Below are 18,525 nucleotides of genomic sequence, written 5' to 3'. Positions count from 1 at the left end.
CATAATAATAATAATTATTATTATTATATCATAATTAATTTTATTAATATATAAATTTTTATAATATTTCACTTTATTTTTCATCTATTATATTATTATTTTTTAGTCGGTGTGTTCGTATCAACATAATTAACTGGGAGTATATTGCTGCTATTTACTAACAACATATGAGCGACAAATAGTACACAATATTGATGACGTGGGTGGGAATATGCAGCCGTGTGGCAGGTGGACCTGAGGGTCGGGGTTTGAATCCATACTTTTACGGTCACAAATCCAACTCATACACCATCAAGTCATTTCTTACGAACTAAAAAATAGTATATATATATATATATCTTTTTTTATTACAAATATTGAATAATGATAAAGACATTATTTCTATATTTTACGTGAATTGATCATTTGTTGCTTACCGTAGCTCTTCGTTACATATTGAGTAGGACATAATATAACTATATCCACATATCACACACTATATATTTATATAATATAAAGGTAATATTAATAAATTAATACTTTATTCGTTTTATTTTATTTTTTTATTTTTTCTATTTTTGTCTATTCTATATAATTTATTATTTTTTTAAAATATAATTATACATTTTAATAATATTTTAAAATTTATAATTTATAATTTTAATTAAATTATTTAGTTATTTTAATCTTAATATATAATTATTTCTATTAAATTATTATTATTTTCACTAATACATTCTTTAATTATTTACTAATTACACAATACTCAAAACTCTGTACCTAAGCTAAATGAGACAAATTAGTTGGGACGGACGGAATATTTTTTTTCGTCATTTAATTGTGTATTCATTTGATCGGATACGAGTTTTAAAAAAAATAGATAAAAATAAAAAAATTTACTTTAAAAGGTTAAAAAAAATAGAAAAGTCATTTTTTTATTAAATTTTTTTTTTTTAATGACAACTAAAAAGAAAGAAAAGTGAAAATAAATTTGAATAACAATCATAATAATATATAATCCCGTTTTAATACTAAGGCTCCGTTTGAAATGACTTTTGACTTGAGCTTTTAGCTTCTACTTCTAATAAAAATATTTTGTACCTATTTGCATTAGCTTATGTGCAGAAGTAGTAGGAGTTTTTTAAGCTGAAAAATATTTTAGATTGTAATTTTATTTTTAATTTATATATTATTCTTAAATTAAAATTTTAAAATATAAATAACTAATAAATATAATTAATATATTTAAAAATAAATTATAAATATTTTATAAAAAATACAATTATATTAACCAGTAATTTCAGTAGCTTAAAAGTTGTATTACATTAAAACAGTTATTTATAAAAAATTATTTTATAATGATTAATCCAAATATAAAATCAATATGCTTCTACTTTTGATTTATGCTTATTTTTTAAATTAATTCAAACTGGTCATATTACTATTGATTTATTCATTACATTTACACTTATCAATCGAATTCTTTTTATAATATGATAATTTCTCGCCGTTATTTTTCGAATGCGTTCTGAGTAAATTTTCGATCGTGTAATATTAAAAAATTAAAAATAAATGTGTTTATTGAAAAATAAAATAAAAAAATAGCACCACACTAATTTACTCCATTAAGCACAATAACCATTCTATGCATCTCCAATATGCAATCATGCGAACCTCGACGTTGACAGGTCTTGTCTGTCACTTAGGGTGTGTTTGTTTGGGGGTTTGGATTTTGAGTTGGAATTTGAATAGTAAAAATTTTGAATTTGAATAGTTGTATGACGTGATATAAATAGGTGTTAATGTGATGTTTTGAATGTAAAATTGATTTTTAGTATAATATAAAAAATAAAAAATAGGTGTTTGATTTGATATCTTTAGAAAGAAAAAATGGGATAAATAGTGAAAATCTAATCCAATCCCCCAAACAAAGACACCCTTAGTGCATTTCTCTTGTGCAACCTATTTGTAGGCTATTAAATTTGGTTGAAAGTTTACCCACCTTCTCGTACGTCAAGTAGCGATTGCAGATTCTCACGTTATATATATACATACATGCAAAAATCATAAATGTGTCACACGGTGCAAAATAATGTATATATATTGGTATTATTTTGTCTTTTATATATTGTACGGTATATTTTTATATCTTTTCTGTTACGAAAGTTTATGCAAATTTTTATATGTTGGGCTGTCATTAAAAATTGTTTTTTTCTTTAATAATTTTTTTCTTTTTAATTAAAAAATATAAAAAGTACTATATATTTTGTAAGTATATTCTTTCTATCTCAAGTCAAAATAATTTTTTTTTTAATAGATTAAAGAATAATAGTACCTCTCTTGTCCCACATATACAATTTAATTTTTTTTAAATTCCATAAAAGATGACTATTTTCTATTTTTAAATAAATTTATTCATTCTAAATATATTTAATAAATATAAATAAAAACATGAATTAAATTTTTAACTTCTTACACTAGGGCTCATTCAATTTTTTTTTTTATTTTTATCTCTTAAACAAATATTTTCATCTATATTTAAAACTTTTTATTTTTTATAAAAATTAGTTCTAAGTTAATTATAAATAAATAAATATATTTTTATTTATTTGTATTACATAAAATTTTATTATCTAAAAAATAATATTCATATTGCATATATTTTATTTTATTGAGATATAATCCTAAAAATTATTCAAAATACCAACAACACTATTAATATAAAAAATAAAAAAATAATATCATAACTTATTATTAATAACATACTAATCTACATCGCCTAAAACACCGTGTTCCAACCAAGGAGGTTATTGATGAAGTATTTTATTAATTAATAGATGTGTATAAAATAATTTTGACATTTTTGTCATTATAAGGACAAAAAATAAAAATGAATAATTTTGAAAAAAATTAGAAGTATTTTGAGTGCGACAGACGAAAATAATAAAAAAAAAACACTGAGTTTGGATGAAAAGTATGTGCATATTTTTACATTATGAATGAAGTATAAAATAAATCATACTTCCTCTCTCAAGGATAAACTTCTCATTTTGTTATTTTAGTATGTCCAAGTCAAAATTTTGTATTTTATTTTTTTAAAATGTAATTATTAATTAAATACCAAAATACCTATGTTTTTTACTTTTTTACGTTATTTTTACTTTAATATCAATGACAAAATAGATATTAAACTACTTTATTATATTATATATCTATAAAATACTAATTTATCTTGCAAAAATCAAATGAGAAGCTTACCGCCGAACAGAAGGAGCATATGTATATATTTATATATTTTGTTGATGAAAATTTCGTTGATGACAACCTACTAAATTTGGACTTGTCAGAATTGACGTGAATGGATTCTCTGACTTATTTGATAAAATATCTTGACTAATCCCACAACAAAAATCAATGTGCAGTCGGATTCGGATGATGCCAAATGCGATTAACAAGTTCAGACTTGATTTGATGTAATGAAATCGACTACAAATCGATTAACAAAAAGCAAACACTAAGACTGTAAATGAACTTGTATTATTTTAAAAAGATAAAAGTTTTAAATTGTAGAAAAATAAAATAATATGAAGCAATCAAATTTAGTGAGACAGATCTTCTGGATGGATTAAAACTAAAGGTAGTCAATAAAAGAAAATACAAGAAAGAATGTTTGTTTGGGACAAGAAAGAATGTTTGTTTGGGGTTTGAATTTTAAGATGGGATTTGAATAGTAAAATTTTGAATTTGAATAATTGCATTATGTGATATAAATAGGCTTTGATGATGCGATGTTTTGAATGTAAAATTAATTTTCAGTATAATATAAAAAATAAAAAATATGTGTTTGATTTGTTTTTTTTTTTTTTTTTTTTTTGAGAAAAAATGAGATGAATAGTAGATTTTAAATCCAATCCTCCAAACAAACAAGAAAGTAAAAAAATTGTAGGATTTGTTTATCCCTTAATTTACCATCAAGCTATGCCTTGATTTTGTTTGTTTGTTTGTTTTTTTTTTTTCATTAATTAATATATATATATATATATAACAATTTTAAATATTACATATTAATTTAAAATTTTGGGCCGGGCAAGGCATGACCTGACCTGATGAGCTCAGGCACGGTCCAGTTCATTTCCATGTGCCGGGCTGTGGAAATTTTCGAATCTATTTTCGTGTCGGATTCGCACCGTATTGGGCTTGGTTTGTTCGATCCCTGGATCTTATTTTTTATGGGCTCTTAGGCTCTTGGGCCGGATCAACTTGGGCTACCTTAATCAAATTAGAATATACATTCATAGTCTGAGTTTGGGCTATTCGATTTGGCCCATCCAATTCTTGGGTTAGACTACTAATATATCCTAAGGCCAAAAAAATGTGTGAGAGTAACAATATGATAGTTAACAAATAATTCAATTTAAAAGTTTGGATAAATTATATAACAGCCCCTTTAATTTTAGTAAAAATGCACAAAACACTCTATATTTTATTTATTGCATAAAACTCCCTTGTGTTAATGCAAAGTTCACAGGAAACACTCTCTTTGTCCAAAATTGATGTTCTGTTATAAATAAAGACTTAAATTACATAAATTTTTTTATAAATAAAAAATATAAATATGTTAAATAATTTTTTTGAATAAAATAAACAAATAATTAATTCTTTATTTTATACTTTTTGAAGACAAATTGTTATCTGATTTTTACAAAAATTATAAAAATAAATTATTGATCAATTATTTATTTATTTATTTTATTCAAAAAAAATATTTAAAATATTTTACATTTTTTATTTTTATAAAAATTGCATAATTTAAGTCTTTATTTAGAACCGAACATCAGTTTTGAATAATTGGGGTGTTTCGTGCAAACTTTACATTAACACAGTGGGGTTTCACGAAATAAATAAAACACATGTTTATACATTTTTACTAAAACACAAGGAAGTGTTATATAATTTACCCCAAAAGTTTTGTATAATCAATAAATGTTGAAGATAAGCGGCTCGCGATTTCACGTCATAAAAAATAATAATAAAAAATAAATGTCGAAGATATCCAATATCCATAAAGGTGATAAATATTGTGTTATTTAAATTTAATAGTTCAAATTCTTTTAATTTTCATACGTGTTGGCACGCTTTAATTATTCAATTTCATAAACAAACAAAAGTCATTAACCATCCCATTATAACTTTATTTGTATAACATTCAAATTCAAATGTCAAAATCAAACATTCATTACATTAAATATATATATATATATAGCAATCAAATGAATTAATTAAATAAATTAATTGAATACGTTATGTGTTGCTTCTCAAACTTATAATATTCTAATAAATTAGTTGAGTCAATAAAAAAAAAATGAAAATATTTATATTCAATAATATATTTTTCTGTCCAATTCAATCACCTAAATATTTTCAACGATAATATAATAAAAAGTTAAGAGCACAGTTGTTCGACAACATAACATTATTTCACTTGCCAAACATGATTCGCTTAGTGTGACTTTTTAATCTGACCTGGTTTAAAGGATATTAGGTTCGGCCGAAAATTTACCCCGTATGCACTTTTGGATAGCGACTGTGGTCCCATGTCATAAAAAAAAAAAAAAAAAAAAAAAAAAAAAAAAAAAAAAAAACAACCATTATTTTGTGTTTTTTTCAAATGTCTATTTTATAAAATCGTATCTTCTCCGTATCTTGCTGATTTTAAGTTAGCAGCAGCCCCAACCTCTATACACGTGTCAATCCTAAGAATATATTTATTTCAAAAATAAATTTGGTCAAAATTTTCTCGTATAATTAATACCCAAAATATTTAGACTATTAATCATTTTAAGCAATAAATAAATAATACTCCCTCCATTGCGTGAGGCGCGGGATGAACCATTTTATTAGGATACGGTTTTTTAAATTATGTAGATTAGTAAGTTATTAATAATAAATTATGATATTAATTTATTATTCCCTTCGTCTCACATAATTTGTCCTTATTTTCTATTTACGTCCGTCCCACGTAATTTGTCATTTCCTTTTTTGGAAAATTAATTATACACTTTAATCATATTTTAAATTTTAAAATTTAAATTTTTTTAATCTTAATTAAACTATTTAGTTATCTTTATCTTAATCTATAATTATTTTTACTAAATAATAATTATTTTTATTAATACATTTCTTAATTACTTACTAATTATACTTTACCTAAATTCTCGTATCTACGGTAATACACCAATATTACATGGGACGAAGGGAGTATTTTTTATATGAATAATATTATTGGTATTTTAAAATTTTTTAAGATTATATCTCAAAAAATATATGCAATATGAATATCATTTTGTAGATAATAAAATTTTATATAATATTTTTATTTATTTATTATTAGCATAAATTAGTTTTATAAAAAAATGATGAGTTTTAAATATAGATAAAAAAAATTATGTTAATTGAAAAAAGAATAGAAATAAAAAATTTTGAATGAGTTCTAAGCGTAAGATTTTAAAAGTATAATTAAATTTATTTATATTTATTAAATATATTTAAAATTGATGCGCAACAGAAGGAGTAATAAAAAAAAAGACATGTCATTTTTTTTAATATTATTTAATAGATTTTTTTTTCTTTAAAAATATTATATTAATTTAAAATTTACATCTAATACCTATTTTATTTGAAAAAAATAAGCAAACTGAAAAAAAGACAAAAAATAAATAAATAAATAAATAAAAGAGACACGCAAGTAAACAAAGAATCCTCAGATATATTTTCTACTTGCTTCGTCTCACTTATCATATTTATCTTTTCATTTTCGTCCGTCTCATTTGTTTTGTCATTTTTTATTTTTGGAATATAATTATACACTTTAATCTTATTTTAAAATTTTTATTTATAATTTTTAAAATTTTAATTAGATTAATTAGTTATCTTAATTTTAATATATAATTATTTGTATTATATGATAATTACTTTTACTAATATATTCTTAATTATTTACCAGTTATTCTCCTCATAAATTTCTGTATCTACAGTAAAATTGACATGATATTCAGGATGAGGCAGTATTACGATTGTTGGAAAATATGACTATATGTTTGTGTTTTGTTTTACATTTAACTATGTAGTATTGAAATAGGGTTGTGACATTAATATGATATGTATTAGGCGTGGGAACGGTTTGGGTATTTGCAATTACATATATATTTGATATCCGAATCGAATAAATATCCGAAATCGCGAATCGTATTCAAATTGAAAATTCGATTGATCGGCTAACCGAACATATTTGCAATATTTGTAAATAATTCGAATCGAATCGAATCGAAATTAAAAAATATATATTAAAAAATAATTTAAATTCTAATTAAATAAATATATTTGTAAATATTTCAAATATCCGAACCGAAAATAATTATTAATATAAATTTTAAAATATAATAATAATAATATATATAAATATATCCGGTTCGGTTAACAGAACCGAACAAATATAAAATATGCAGTATTTGTATTCAAACTGAATTTGCTCGGTTAACTGAAAATTCGGTTCGATTCAATTCAGTTCGGTGGTTCGGTTCTGTTCCGTTTTCTTGCCCACCCCTAATATACATTTATATATATTTTTTTCAAATACATACACGCAACACGTATATACACATATTCACATACATAGATACATCCTTATATATTGATTTATGTATCTATATTATATAATTAGTTGTCTACCTATTTATCTATATATTATATTATTGTGTTATATTACATAAGAAATAGGACACTAATATACCGTTATTAGAGTTATAATTTTTTTTTTTTTTTATTATTTTTGAAAAATATACTTTTTAAATGTACGAATGCAATGCATAAAAAGTAAATTCTAAATATATGATTTTTTATTTTTATTTTTAATAATCTTTTATGTAATAAATAAAAAGTAAATTCTCGTGCTAAATGATAGAAATAATGATTCGAGGCAAAATCTTATTTTCAAAAACTTTAAAAATTAAAATTTCTTATGAAATTTAAAATTGCAATTTGATCAAATATATATATATATATATATTAATGAGATGCCGATTTGATATGAAAATGTTCGGTATGTCATATTGAACCATCCTTAGGTATAAGAGTCTGTCTTCGACAAGAATGGTAAGAATATCCGTTCGGGACGTATATATGTTTATAATTTTATTTTTACAACTATTTAAAAAATAAAAAATAATTATTGGAGTAAAATAAATAAATTATATATTAATTATATGTTTTTATATTAGTTTATTATTATTTGTTTTGAAATCCTTTTTCACAAATAATTTTATTAGTGATATATTTATTTATTTCTTATTTTTTTAATATTCAAATTATTATTTTTTCGAAAATAACATGAAAAAATATTCAAAATATTATATCCAATAATTATATGACTCAAAAATATTAAAATAAATATATAAATACACACTACCAGAATTTATTAAAATAACGTCGGAAAAATTGTTTCGAAATTTAAATCGGTTTCGAAACAAATTAATTTTAGCCTCGAATTTTGTCTCGGAATCATACCAAGAGAAAAAAACTTGTACTAAGTAAATTTTTTAATAAAATAAATTAATATTAAATACATTTTAATATATATGATAGTCTATTAAAAGATTGAATATTTAATGATATTAACATCATTATTATTAAATATAAAATTATAAAAATATTTAGGGAGGAGATGAAAGTCAACATCATATAAGGTTATTGTGGGCAATTCTTCTATTTTTTGTATTTTGGCTTGAAAATTCCAAAATTTCTAGAAAATTTCAAAATTTTTGAAAATATGATTTTATACTGGAAATTGGTCACGTGGCGAACATGTTTCTGATTGGTGACAAGTCATTAACAATAGGTCACATCAGCTCACATTCCATGTCACGTTAAATTTTCCGACGTCGGACGATAAAAATAGTGATTTGTTTGAAGATAAAATCATATTTTCAAAAAATTGAAAAATTAATGTTCTGAAATTATAATGAATACAAAAATGACTATTTTTCCCCCAATTATATTATTATTATTATTACATTATGGTAAGCTAATTCGACATTTGATAATACTGAAATAATATTAAATTTATTTGTTTTTTTTTTAATTTTAATTTTAATCTTTTGTTTAAATTGTAATTTATATATGACGAGTATGCCTATTTAATAAGTATATTATTTTTATACAATTATTAAAAATATGAATTTAATTTTTTTTATTAGTTATTAAAAACTATAAAATGTAATTAAAATATTTATTTTTATGAGCAAAACTGTGTAGATTAGAATGATATTAATTAATAGAAAGTAAAGGACAGTTCGACGGGGAGCCTATATATATAAATTTAGTAATTGAATTTGCATTGCACTTTATTACTATTCCAACAAAATTAAATCATAACTAATTAGCCGCCATGACCATGTTGTCCAAACTCAATTACATATTTTTCATCAAACCCTTTCACCTCTTCGTCCTCAAAGACTTCTATCCAATCCTCCCAACCTTGTCTTTTCTCGATCGATTTCGCTTCCTCGTAAGAAACTTCAATAGTAATTAATTTCTATATCATCAATTATTTGATTTATTTGAGAATTTCATGTGTAATTGTAATAAACATTGATGATCTATGTTTAATTTAACAATTGATGCAGATAGTTCATTTGATCGATAGGTTGGGGATATGGCACAGGCTCCCGGTGTTCTTGGGCTTGCTGTACCTGGTGCTCCGCCGTGGCCTCCACAGCCGCTACAACCTCTTCAACGTCGGAGACCGACCGCCGGTAAGAGAGCCCGGCGGCGACGGCGGCGCCAGCGCCTTCTTTGGGAGGAACCTCCTTCCTGTTGATCAGAAAGCCACTGTACGATATGTTATTAATTTTTCTATGCATTTATTAATTGTGTGTTTCATTTGTTTAGCTAATTAAAGGAGCTGTTATAGAACGATAATGACCTAAACGATCAATTTAAAGAAATTTATCCAAAATTAATTTTTGTGTTTTGGTGTGGTGTTAGCTAACAAGGCCAGATCCAATGGTGGTGGCATCAAAGCTTCTGTCGAGAAGGAAGTTCATCGACACAGGGAAGCAGTTTAACCTAATAGCAGCCTCCTGGATTCAGTTCATGGTCCACGATTGGATCGACCATTTGGAGGACACTGATCACCCCCAGGTCAATACTAAATCTGCCTGTGATGATGATGATCGATGGGGAATAACTGTCGTGTTGTTGTTAATGGCGAATTGAATGTACAGATCGAACTGAAGGCACCTGAAGAAGTTGCCAGCCAGTGCCCTTTGAAGTCCTTTAAGTTCTACAGTTCGAAAGAGATTCAAATTGATAACAGCCATGGCGGCGAGAGAGCTATCAAAACTGGGTTTCTGAACCGCCGGACGCCCTGGTGGTAAGATTGATGGATAGATTAATGTCAAATTTGATTAATTTGGTGGTGGAGGAGCAAAAATCTGAAACCCTAATTAAAATTGAGAAAAGTCAGAAAACTGTGTAAAACGACGTCGTTTCCTGGTGGGTTTAGGGATGGGAGTGCAATTTACGGCAGCGACGCAGCGACGACGGAGAAAGTTAGAACTTTTAAAGACGGAAAACTGAAAATCTCCGACGACGGGCTGATCACCGTCGATCAGAATGGAATTCCGATCTCCGGCGACGTCCGTAACACATGGGCAGGCCTCTTGGCTTTGCATTCTCTCTTTGTTCAGGAGCACAACACTGTCTGCGATGCACTCAAAGTATATATACATACATACATATATATATATATATGTAATTGGCTGGGGAATTTCCGAATTTGAAGTTTAGGGTTTCCAATTTGACGAAGAAAGAACAAATTTATGGTCTGAATGTTGCAGAAGGAGTACCCAGACCTGAACGACGAGCAGCTGTACCGCCACGCACGGCGGGTGACGGCGGCGGTGATAGCCAAAATCCACACCATCGATTGGACGGTGGAGCTTCTCAAAACCGACATGCTGCGCGCCGGAATGCGCGCCGATTGGTAATTAATTACCACAATTTGTCGATTCGATTCTTTCATGTTAATTGATTAATGAATTAAGATTTCGAAACTCATGTAATTAGGTATGGATTGCTGGGGAAGAAGTTTAAGGACAGATTCGGACATCTTGGATCGTACATTCTGAGCGGCAACGTGGGTTTACGCAAGCCCAACGACCATGGAGTTCCATACTCGTTGACTGAGGATTTCGTCACTGTTTATCGCCTACACTCGCTCTTACCCGACACCTTCCTCCTCAGGAGTACCGACGCTGCTCCGGGACCAAACAAATCCCCTGCCATGGCGGAAGAGTGCGTACTCTATAATACAAATTTGGGCAATTTTTTAAATAGTGATAATCTGGTTCAGAATATGGTAACAAATAAATTTGCAGAATTGGTATGGAGGAGATGATCGGAAGGGAAGGAACAGATAAGTTGACGAAAATTGGGTTAACGAAGCAGATAGTGTCGATGGGTCACCAATCTTGCGGCGCACTCGAGCTCTGGAATTACCCCGTCTCGCTCAGGCGTCTGATTCCCCAAAACGCCGACGGCTCCGACCGCCCGGCGCCGGTGGACCTCGCCGCCCTGGAAGGTAAATTAGGGTTTGGAATTCGATTTGAGTACGTGATTGTATTAATTAATTGAAATTGATGGAGGAATTGGGGGGTGCTGGCGCGTGCAGTTTACAGGGACAGGGAAAGGAGCGTTGCGAGGTACAACGAGTTCCGACGATCTCTGATGCTGATTCCGATCAGGAAGTGGGAGGATCTGACAGACGACGCGGAGGCGGTGGAGAGTCTCCGGCAGGTGTACGGCGAGGAGGTGGAGGAGCTGGACGCTCTGGTGGGGATGATGGCGGAGAAGAAGATCAAGGGGTTCGCGATCAGCGAGACGGCGTTCATCATCTTCCTGCTGATGGCTCCTCGGCGGCTGGAGTCGGATCCGTACTTCACCGGCGAGTTCAACGAGGCGACGTACACGAAGAAAGGGCTGGAATGGGTTAACACGACGGAGAGCCTCAAGGATGTGCTGGACCGCCACTTCCCGGAGATGGCGGCCAAGTGGATGAACTCCGGCAGCGCATTCTCCGTCTGGGACGCGCCGCCGGAGCCGTACAACCCCGTCCCGCTCTACCTTCGCCTTCCCAAATAATTCTGATTGATTGTTTTTTTAAGTTCGTATGCATTTTGTTCTTTGTGTGAATAATAATTAATTAATGCATCGTATCGTATTTATGTGAATGTATGGATGTCAGGATGTATAGTAACAAATTGTTGTTATTCTGAAAATTTAATTTGGACTCGAAAAATTTCAAAGAAATAGGTGTTTCACTTTTGATTTTCGTTTTTACTATATTAATTAATTAATTAATTTAATTTTAATTTAAAATTATTTTTATTAAATTATAATTATTTTTACAATGCATTATTAATTATACACTTATTATTATATTACTAAATTTTTGTATCTACATTTAAAAATAAATAAATAAATGAGATACCTATAGATACCCAAGTAGGCACTGGCACTAGCACCAGCATTATTTAATCAGATGGACCGGGTGCACCGTTGATAAATAAAAATAAATTATGTATAATTATATTAATTATCCTATATTTTGAGGGTAAAATGATTCTGTTTTAGTTAAGCGTCTCATTTTTTGTTAATGTAATTTAATAGGTTAAATTATAATAATTATAATATTATTTTGTTATTTTTTATAAAAATGATTTTATTTTTTTTATTTTTTTAAAAATTAATATATATGACTAAAAAATTTAAAATAGATATTTATATATTTAAAACTCTATATAAATAAAATATACTTCTCGGTCCACTTAATAAGTTTACATTTGTTTTTAGCTGCATTATGCTTAACATTAAAAATATCATTATATTCGTATATATTTTTATGCAAATATTATTATATTTGTATTATAAGATACTAATAAAAATATTTTTATTTTTTTCTATGACTTGTATACATTTATGATATAATAATTAATATTTAAGAATTAACACGCAAAAAGTAAATAAAAATTTATATAAAATAAATAAATAAAATTATTTATTTATCTATAATTAACATCAACTAATTTTTTAAACATAAAATTTTCTAAATATAAATAAAAATATTTATTTATTGAAGAGAAATAAAAATAAATAAATTTTGAATGGGTTCATGAGTAAAATATTTAAAATTTAATTAAATTGATTTATATTTATTAAATATATGTAAATTGTTAAATTTACCAAAAAAAAATAAAAAAAAAATCATTTTACATTGGACCAACTAAAAAGAAAAATAGGTGGAGAGACGAAAAGATTATTATTTAATTATAATAATTAGAATAATTATTTTTACCTTTCCTTCAGTTGGGATGGTAAATTAGTTAAATAGTTTTTGTCCGATTTGATATTCGATTTTAAATTTTAATATTCGTTTTCAAAATTTTATGATTAGAATTCGAATAAAGATATTTGATTCAATTCGATTTGAATATTACTCAAAATATATAACTTTAGTATTCGTTTCGATAATAAAAAATATATACATAGTATAAAATATAGTATCTATAAATATATATGTATTTTCCAAAATAAATAAATCAAACTAAATTTAAAAATAATACTAATATTTTTAAAATTTTATAGAAGTAAATATATAATATAATTAAAAGTAAAATCATACAATGATGTTTCTATTTATGTTAAAAGAAAAAAATTCTTTTTAATGTCAAACTTTTTTTTTTTTAAAATGATAAATAATAATTATATGCATTTTAAATCAAGTTATTTTAATACTATTGTTAAAATTTGTAATTAATTTTTTTTTTTTTTTTTTGAATTTAGTAACTTTTAATCAATAAGTAAAAAATCAATCAAATATTTGAATAATATTATTATCGAAAATTGAATATTTTGAAAATTATTTGAAATTGAATAAAAAATATTATTTTAAAATTCAAAACCAATTGAATATTGAATCAAATAATCAAATATTTTCAAATCGAATAATGCAATATTCAATTTAATTTCATTCCATTACAATTCTATCTTTACAAGTGGTGAAATAATTAATTCAGCGCCTCATCTACTCTCTTATTTAATAATTCCAATACAATAGTTCTTTTTATCATTTTTGTCCATTTTAAAATAATAGTTTCATTTTCATAAATAATGATACAACTATAAAATTACTCTAACTTTTTTATTATTATTATACAATTACCACTACTTTTTACATTGATACACTCATAAGGGCAAAAAAAATTTTATCCGTACATTTTACTCACTACCAATATAATATTAATATTTTTTAAATCTCGTGTCAAAGACAACCAGACTATTATTTTAGAACGGGGGAGTAATATACTCTCTCCGTCCAGTTAGAAAGTATATATATTTCTATTTTGGGACGTTCAATTACAAAGTAATCATTTCATTAAATATTCTATTTTTTCCACAAATAATCTTACTTTACATCACATTATTAATTTTATACAAAAAAAAATGGCAAAAATGTCATTACATTACTTTTATCTATCTATTATAATTAAAATACTATTATTTTTTAAATTTTGTGTTAAAAGTAAATGTATATTTTTTGCTTTCACGGAGGAGTATAATTAAAGAGGAATGACATTGACATTGCTGGCGTACGAATAAGACTATGCAATAATGATCAATGAATATAGACAAAGACTAGTCCTGTTTTGATATAAAATTCCAACTGGAGATTATAGTGTGTAGAAGCTGCCTTTTGTTACGTAGGTAAATATAATAGTAGTAAAAAAAGCGCTAAAGTAATTACCGCGCCTCAATAGCTTATCATTATTTCTAATATCGGACGGTGCCGTCATCCAGTGGATTTACCTCTAAGGTCAAATAAATAGCATGCCTACTATTCTATTTTTACTATTCACCTTATAATTTTACTTGATATTCATCTTTAAATTTTACTTAGAAACTAAGGTTGCGTTTGGGTGGAAGTTTTTGAAATATTTCTATCATTTATCTAAGTATTTTTTATTTTTTTTAAAAAAATATCGAATTAAATATTTATTTTTATATTTTTATTATATTAAAAATAAATTATATTCAAAACTTATAAATTTATAATCTTTATTGTTCGATTGAGTTGAGTATGAAGTTTTTTGAGCTTTTAATTTGCTGGGATTGGAATTATAAAGGGTTTGTTTGTTTAATGTTTAGTTTGATGTATATATATATTTTTTTATTTGAGATATAAGAAATTACGTTGATAATATAGAAATGATATTTTAAGTTAAATATTGATTTTTCTGAAATGATAATATATAATATTATATATATTGATAATTATGTTGAAAGAATAAAATTAAAATATAAAAGAGATTTTTATGTTTTGATCACTTTCAATTAGGGAATTGGTAAAAAATATTGTTTAATACTCCCTCCGTCCCACATAGTTTGTCCCTATTTTTTATTTTCGTTCCTCCCATATAACTTGTCCTTTCTATTTTTGGAAATATAATTATGCACTTTAATCGCATTTTAAATTTTAAATTTTATAATTTTCTTAATTTTAATTAAACTATTTACTTATCTTAATCTTAATCTATAATTATTTTTACTAAATAATAATTATTTTTAATAATACACTTCTTAATTACTTACTAATTATACTTTATATAAATTCTCGTGTCTACATTAATACATTCATATTACGTGGGACGGAGGGAGGGATTAATATTATAAAGACTATATTCAATACATGTATATATATATATTATAAAAATATAAGAATAAATATAATATAATACATATTAAAATTCTTAAAATTTACTCTGGTCGTCCAAGTAAAATAAATATACTTGGATCTAGTAAGAAAATAAAAAAATAAATATTCTATTAAAAAATGATAAAAATAACATTATAATTAGGAGTATTATTTTATTTAAAAATTAAATAAAATAAAAAGATAATATAATAAAGATAATACTACCCCACTTTCAAAAGAAGAATACTATTGGTTTTTTGCGCGTAAATATTTTAATATTAATTATTATATTAACATGCAGTTTAAATCAAAAGAAAATGATAAAAAAATTTCTATTATTATTTATAATATAATATTGTTGTGACCGATTATGATTAGTTATTAAAGAAAATACGTGATTCATCAACAACGTGTTGACTACACGCACGATTGGAAATGAAGAACAAATTTATTGAGGACGACTGCGCTACAAATTACCGTCTATTCAAATAAACTAAGAGAATACATAGACAAGTTTAGTCTAATACCAACTCCAAAGTCTAATACTGCATACTAGCGAGACCCCATGAAAACTCAAAGAAGTGGCAAATTAGATTCAAGCGTATGTCAACAAATGCAAATACAATAACATTTGTAAAATAAATTATAAAAAATATAAAAATAATTTTAATATTAAATATAATAATGACAAATATAAACTATATTTTTCTTATGGGGCATTAATAGTAGTATTTGTTATAAATAAAAATAATAATTAAATATTGATTTGAAGACTTTTTGCAAAATTAGTGGTGAGTAAATTTAACAGATAGAACTAAAAAAGACATAAAAATAAAATTGGTGGACGAATAAATAACATTTATGATCTATCTTTATCAATTACCATTATTATAATAACCTAAATTAAAATAATTTTTTATCATTAAATATAATATTTAGAAATAAAAAATAAAATTCACGTACTCGCTCGGGTTTCATAAATTCATATGCGAAACCTAACCGATTTTTTGATTGGAAACCCAAAATCTATTTTTTTTTTATAATATAATAATCATATGTTATTTAATTCTTTTTTTATTTTTTTTTTATTGTCATCAAAATTTATTTTTATTTTTTTAAAGTAAAAAAATACAATTTTTTTAAAACAAATTATATTTTTACCTATTTTTTTAAAAAATATATCTCCGATCAAATGATCACATAAACGATCAAAGAGTATATTTCTACAAAGAGAAACAAAATAATGATTAACCCGAAGCGGATTGGGTCGGTTCGACCCGAACTACTAGATCTGAACACCCACCAGTAATTGGGGCATAACTTATTTCATAGATGGGCTGGAACTGGTCCTATTACTTTGTACAGTACATATATAGAAACGACGTCGTCTTCCCGTCCACATACATGCACTATCTTTTGCGGACAAAATTAATTAAAACGGCGGAACAACGTTTGTCGTCTTCCCTAACCGCAACCGTACGTGGCAGTGAATAGTAATAATTATTATTACTGTGAGTGAGGTAACATTCTTCTGCATATATTATTATTCATGTCTCCCTCTATATATATTTGATTATTTAGGCATAGAAAAGATAGCAGTAACAACAATACATCAGAGTAAAAAATTTAGGAGAGTAACAAAAGATAATAATAATATATCAACATGGCTCTCAAACCTCTGCTCTTTCTCGTCTTACCATTCACAACTCTCTTGCTTACACAACTTGTAAGTTCATTTCATTTATATATCTCTCTATTTTTATGCATTTACGCTTTTTTTTTTTTTTTTTTAATTATGATACTTCCTCGGTCCCATATCTATCTATCAGTTTGTTATTTGTACGGAGTTTTAGGAATATTAGTATTATATTGGGATATAATAGAAATAAAAGTAAAAGAACTAGAATAACCTTATTAGTATTGTATGTTATAAAAGTAATGATATTTGTGTAATATATTGTATATTGAAAAGGTATTTGTAAGGTTAGATTACTAAAAAAATAAAAAAAAATATTTTGTTATGGGACGGATCGAAATGAAAAAATGAATAGATTGTTAAGGGACGAAGGGAGTATTATCTATTAGCAGTACTCTTTTTTTACTGAGCCTAATGTGTTGCATAATTGATACCTAGAACGCCGATGCCGATGGGGATAGTAGCATGCCGACTAGTAATGTGGAAGGATCTTCTAGCGCGACAACAAATGGCATTTATGTCCCACGACGTCCGCCAAGGATGCCGATTAATATTCTCAAAGAATCTTCTAATTTTGTCCCGTGTTTTCCAGGGAAGATGTCTGGTAGTTTCAAGGGATATTCTAACCCGTGCTCGCCAACTAATAGTTATTTTAAGGGACATTTTAGCGTTCCCATCATTCCGGTCCCGAATACGCAAATGATGTCGTCTAGTAGTTTTAAGGGATATTCTTCGACTTTATTTCCGGCCCCCACCATCAGGAGTTCGCCGATCATTCCGTCTGATAGCTTCAAGGGATATTCGAGCATTCCGGCCCCCCGGAAAGTACTTACTTGTCCATAATTGTAGGAGTTTTTATTCACTAGTGACTAATTCCAATATATGCATCCATGTTATGTTATGCATTGCTTATTAATGAATTAAATCAAACAATGCCTATTTGTTAAGAATTTATTATGTTGGTATGGTAAAAATCAATGTTTTCACTTTATTATTTTTGTCTCTCAATGTGTTAAATTATATTTAGTAAAAAAATATATAA

General features: G+C 26.3%; 2 protein-coding genes across 2 annotated transcripts; both read left to right on the top strand.

Moving 5' to 3' along the window:
* Positions 1-9,402: 9,402 nt before the first annotated feature.
* On the top strand, positions 9,403-12,229 carry LOC127258364 (alpha-dioxygenase PIOX). Its single transcript, XM_051285172.1, has 9 exons — positions 9,403-9,541; positions 9,660-9,866; positions 10,021-10,176; positions 10,260-10,408; positions 10,541-10,754; positions 10,875-11,020; positions 11,104-11,331; positions 11,415-11,617; positions 11,708-12,229. Exons 1-9 carry the CDS (start codon positions 9,422-9,424, stop codon positions 12,175-12,177), a joined length of 1,893 nt encoding a protein of 630 aa, XP_051141129.1. The 5' UTR covers positions 9,403-9,421; the 3' UTR covers positions 12,178-12,229.
* A 5,179-nt stretch (positions 12,230-17,408) lies between these two features.
* Positions 17,409-18,326, top strand: LOC127258080 (uncharacterized). Its single transcript, XM_051284721.1, has 2 exons — positions 17,409-17,513; positions 17,922-18,326. The coding sequence occupies exons 1-2, from the start codon at positions 17,451-17,453 to the stop codon at positions 18,324-18,326; spliced, it is 468 nt and encodes a 155-aa protein (XP_051140678.1). The 5' UTR covers positions 17,409-17,450.
* The last annotated feature ends 199 nt before the right edge of the window (positions 18,327-18,525 follow it).

Source organism: Andrographis paniculata, unplaced genomic scaffold, assembly GCF_009805555.1.
Source record: "Andrographis paniculata isolate CXL003 unplaced genomic scaffold, ASM980555v1 Contig59END, whole genome shotgun sequence".
NCBI classification, from domain to species: Eukaryota; Viridiplantae; Streptophyta; class Magnoliopsida; order Lamiales; family Acanthaceae; genus Andrographis; species Andrographis paniculata.
This window is presented reverse-complemented; position numbering and strand designations above follow the sequence as displayed.

Bases quoted from the DNA above. Each gene is read 5' to 3' on its own strand.
- LOC127258364 (XM_051285172.1), top strand. From the start codon at position 9,422: ATGACCATGTTGTCCAAACTCAATTACATATTTTTCATCAAACCCTTT. The intron at 10,177-10,259 runs GTCAATACTAAA...TTGAATGTACAG, and splicing joins AGGACACTGATCACCCCCAG to ATCGAACTGAAGGCACCTGA. The intron at 11,021-11,103 runs GTAATTAATTAC...TCATGTAATTAG, and splicing joins GCCGGAATGCGCGCCGATTG to GTATGGATTGCTGGGGAAGA.
- LOC127258080 (XM_051284721.1), top strand. From the start codon at position 17,451: ATGGCTCTCAAACCTCTGCTCTTTCTCGTCTTACCATTCACAACTCTC. The intron at 17,514-17,921 runs GTAAGTTCATTT...ATTGATACCTAG, and splicing joins CTCTCTTGCTTACACAACTT to AACGCCGATGCCGATGGGGA.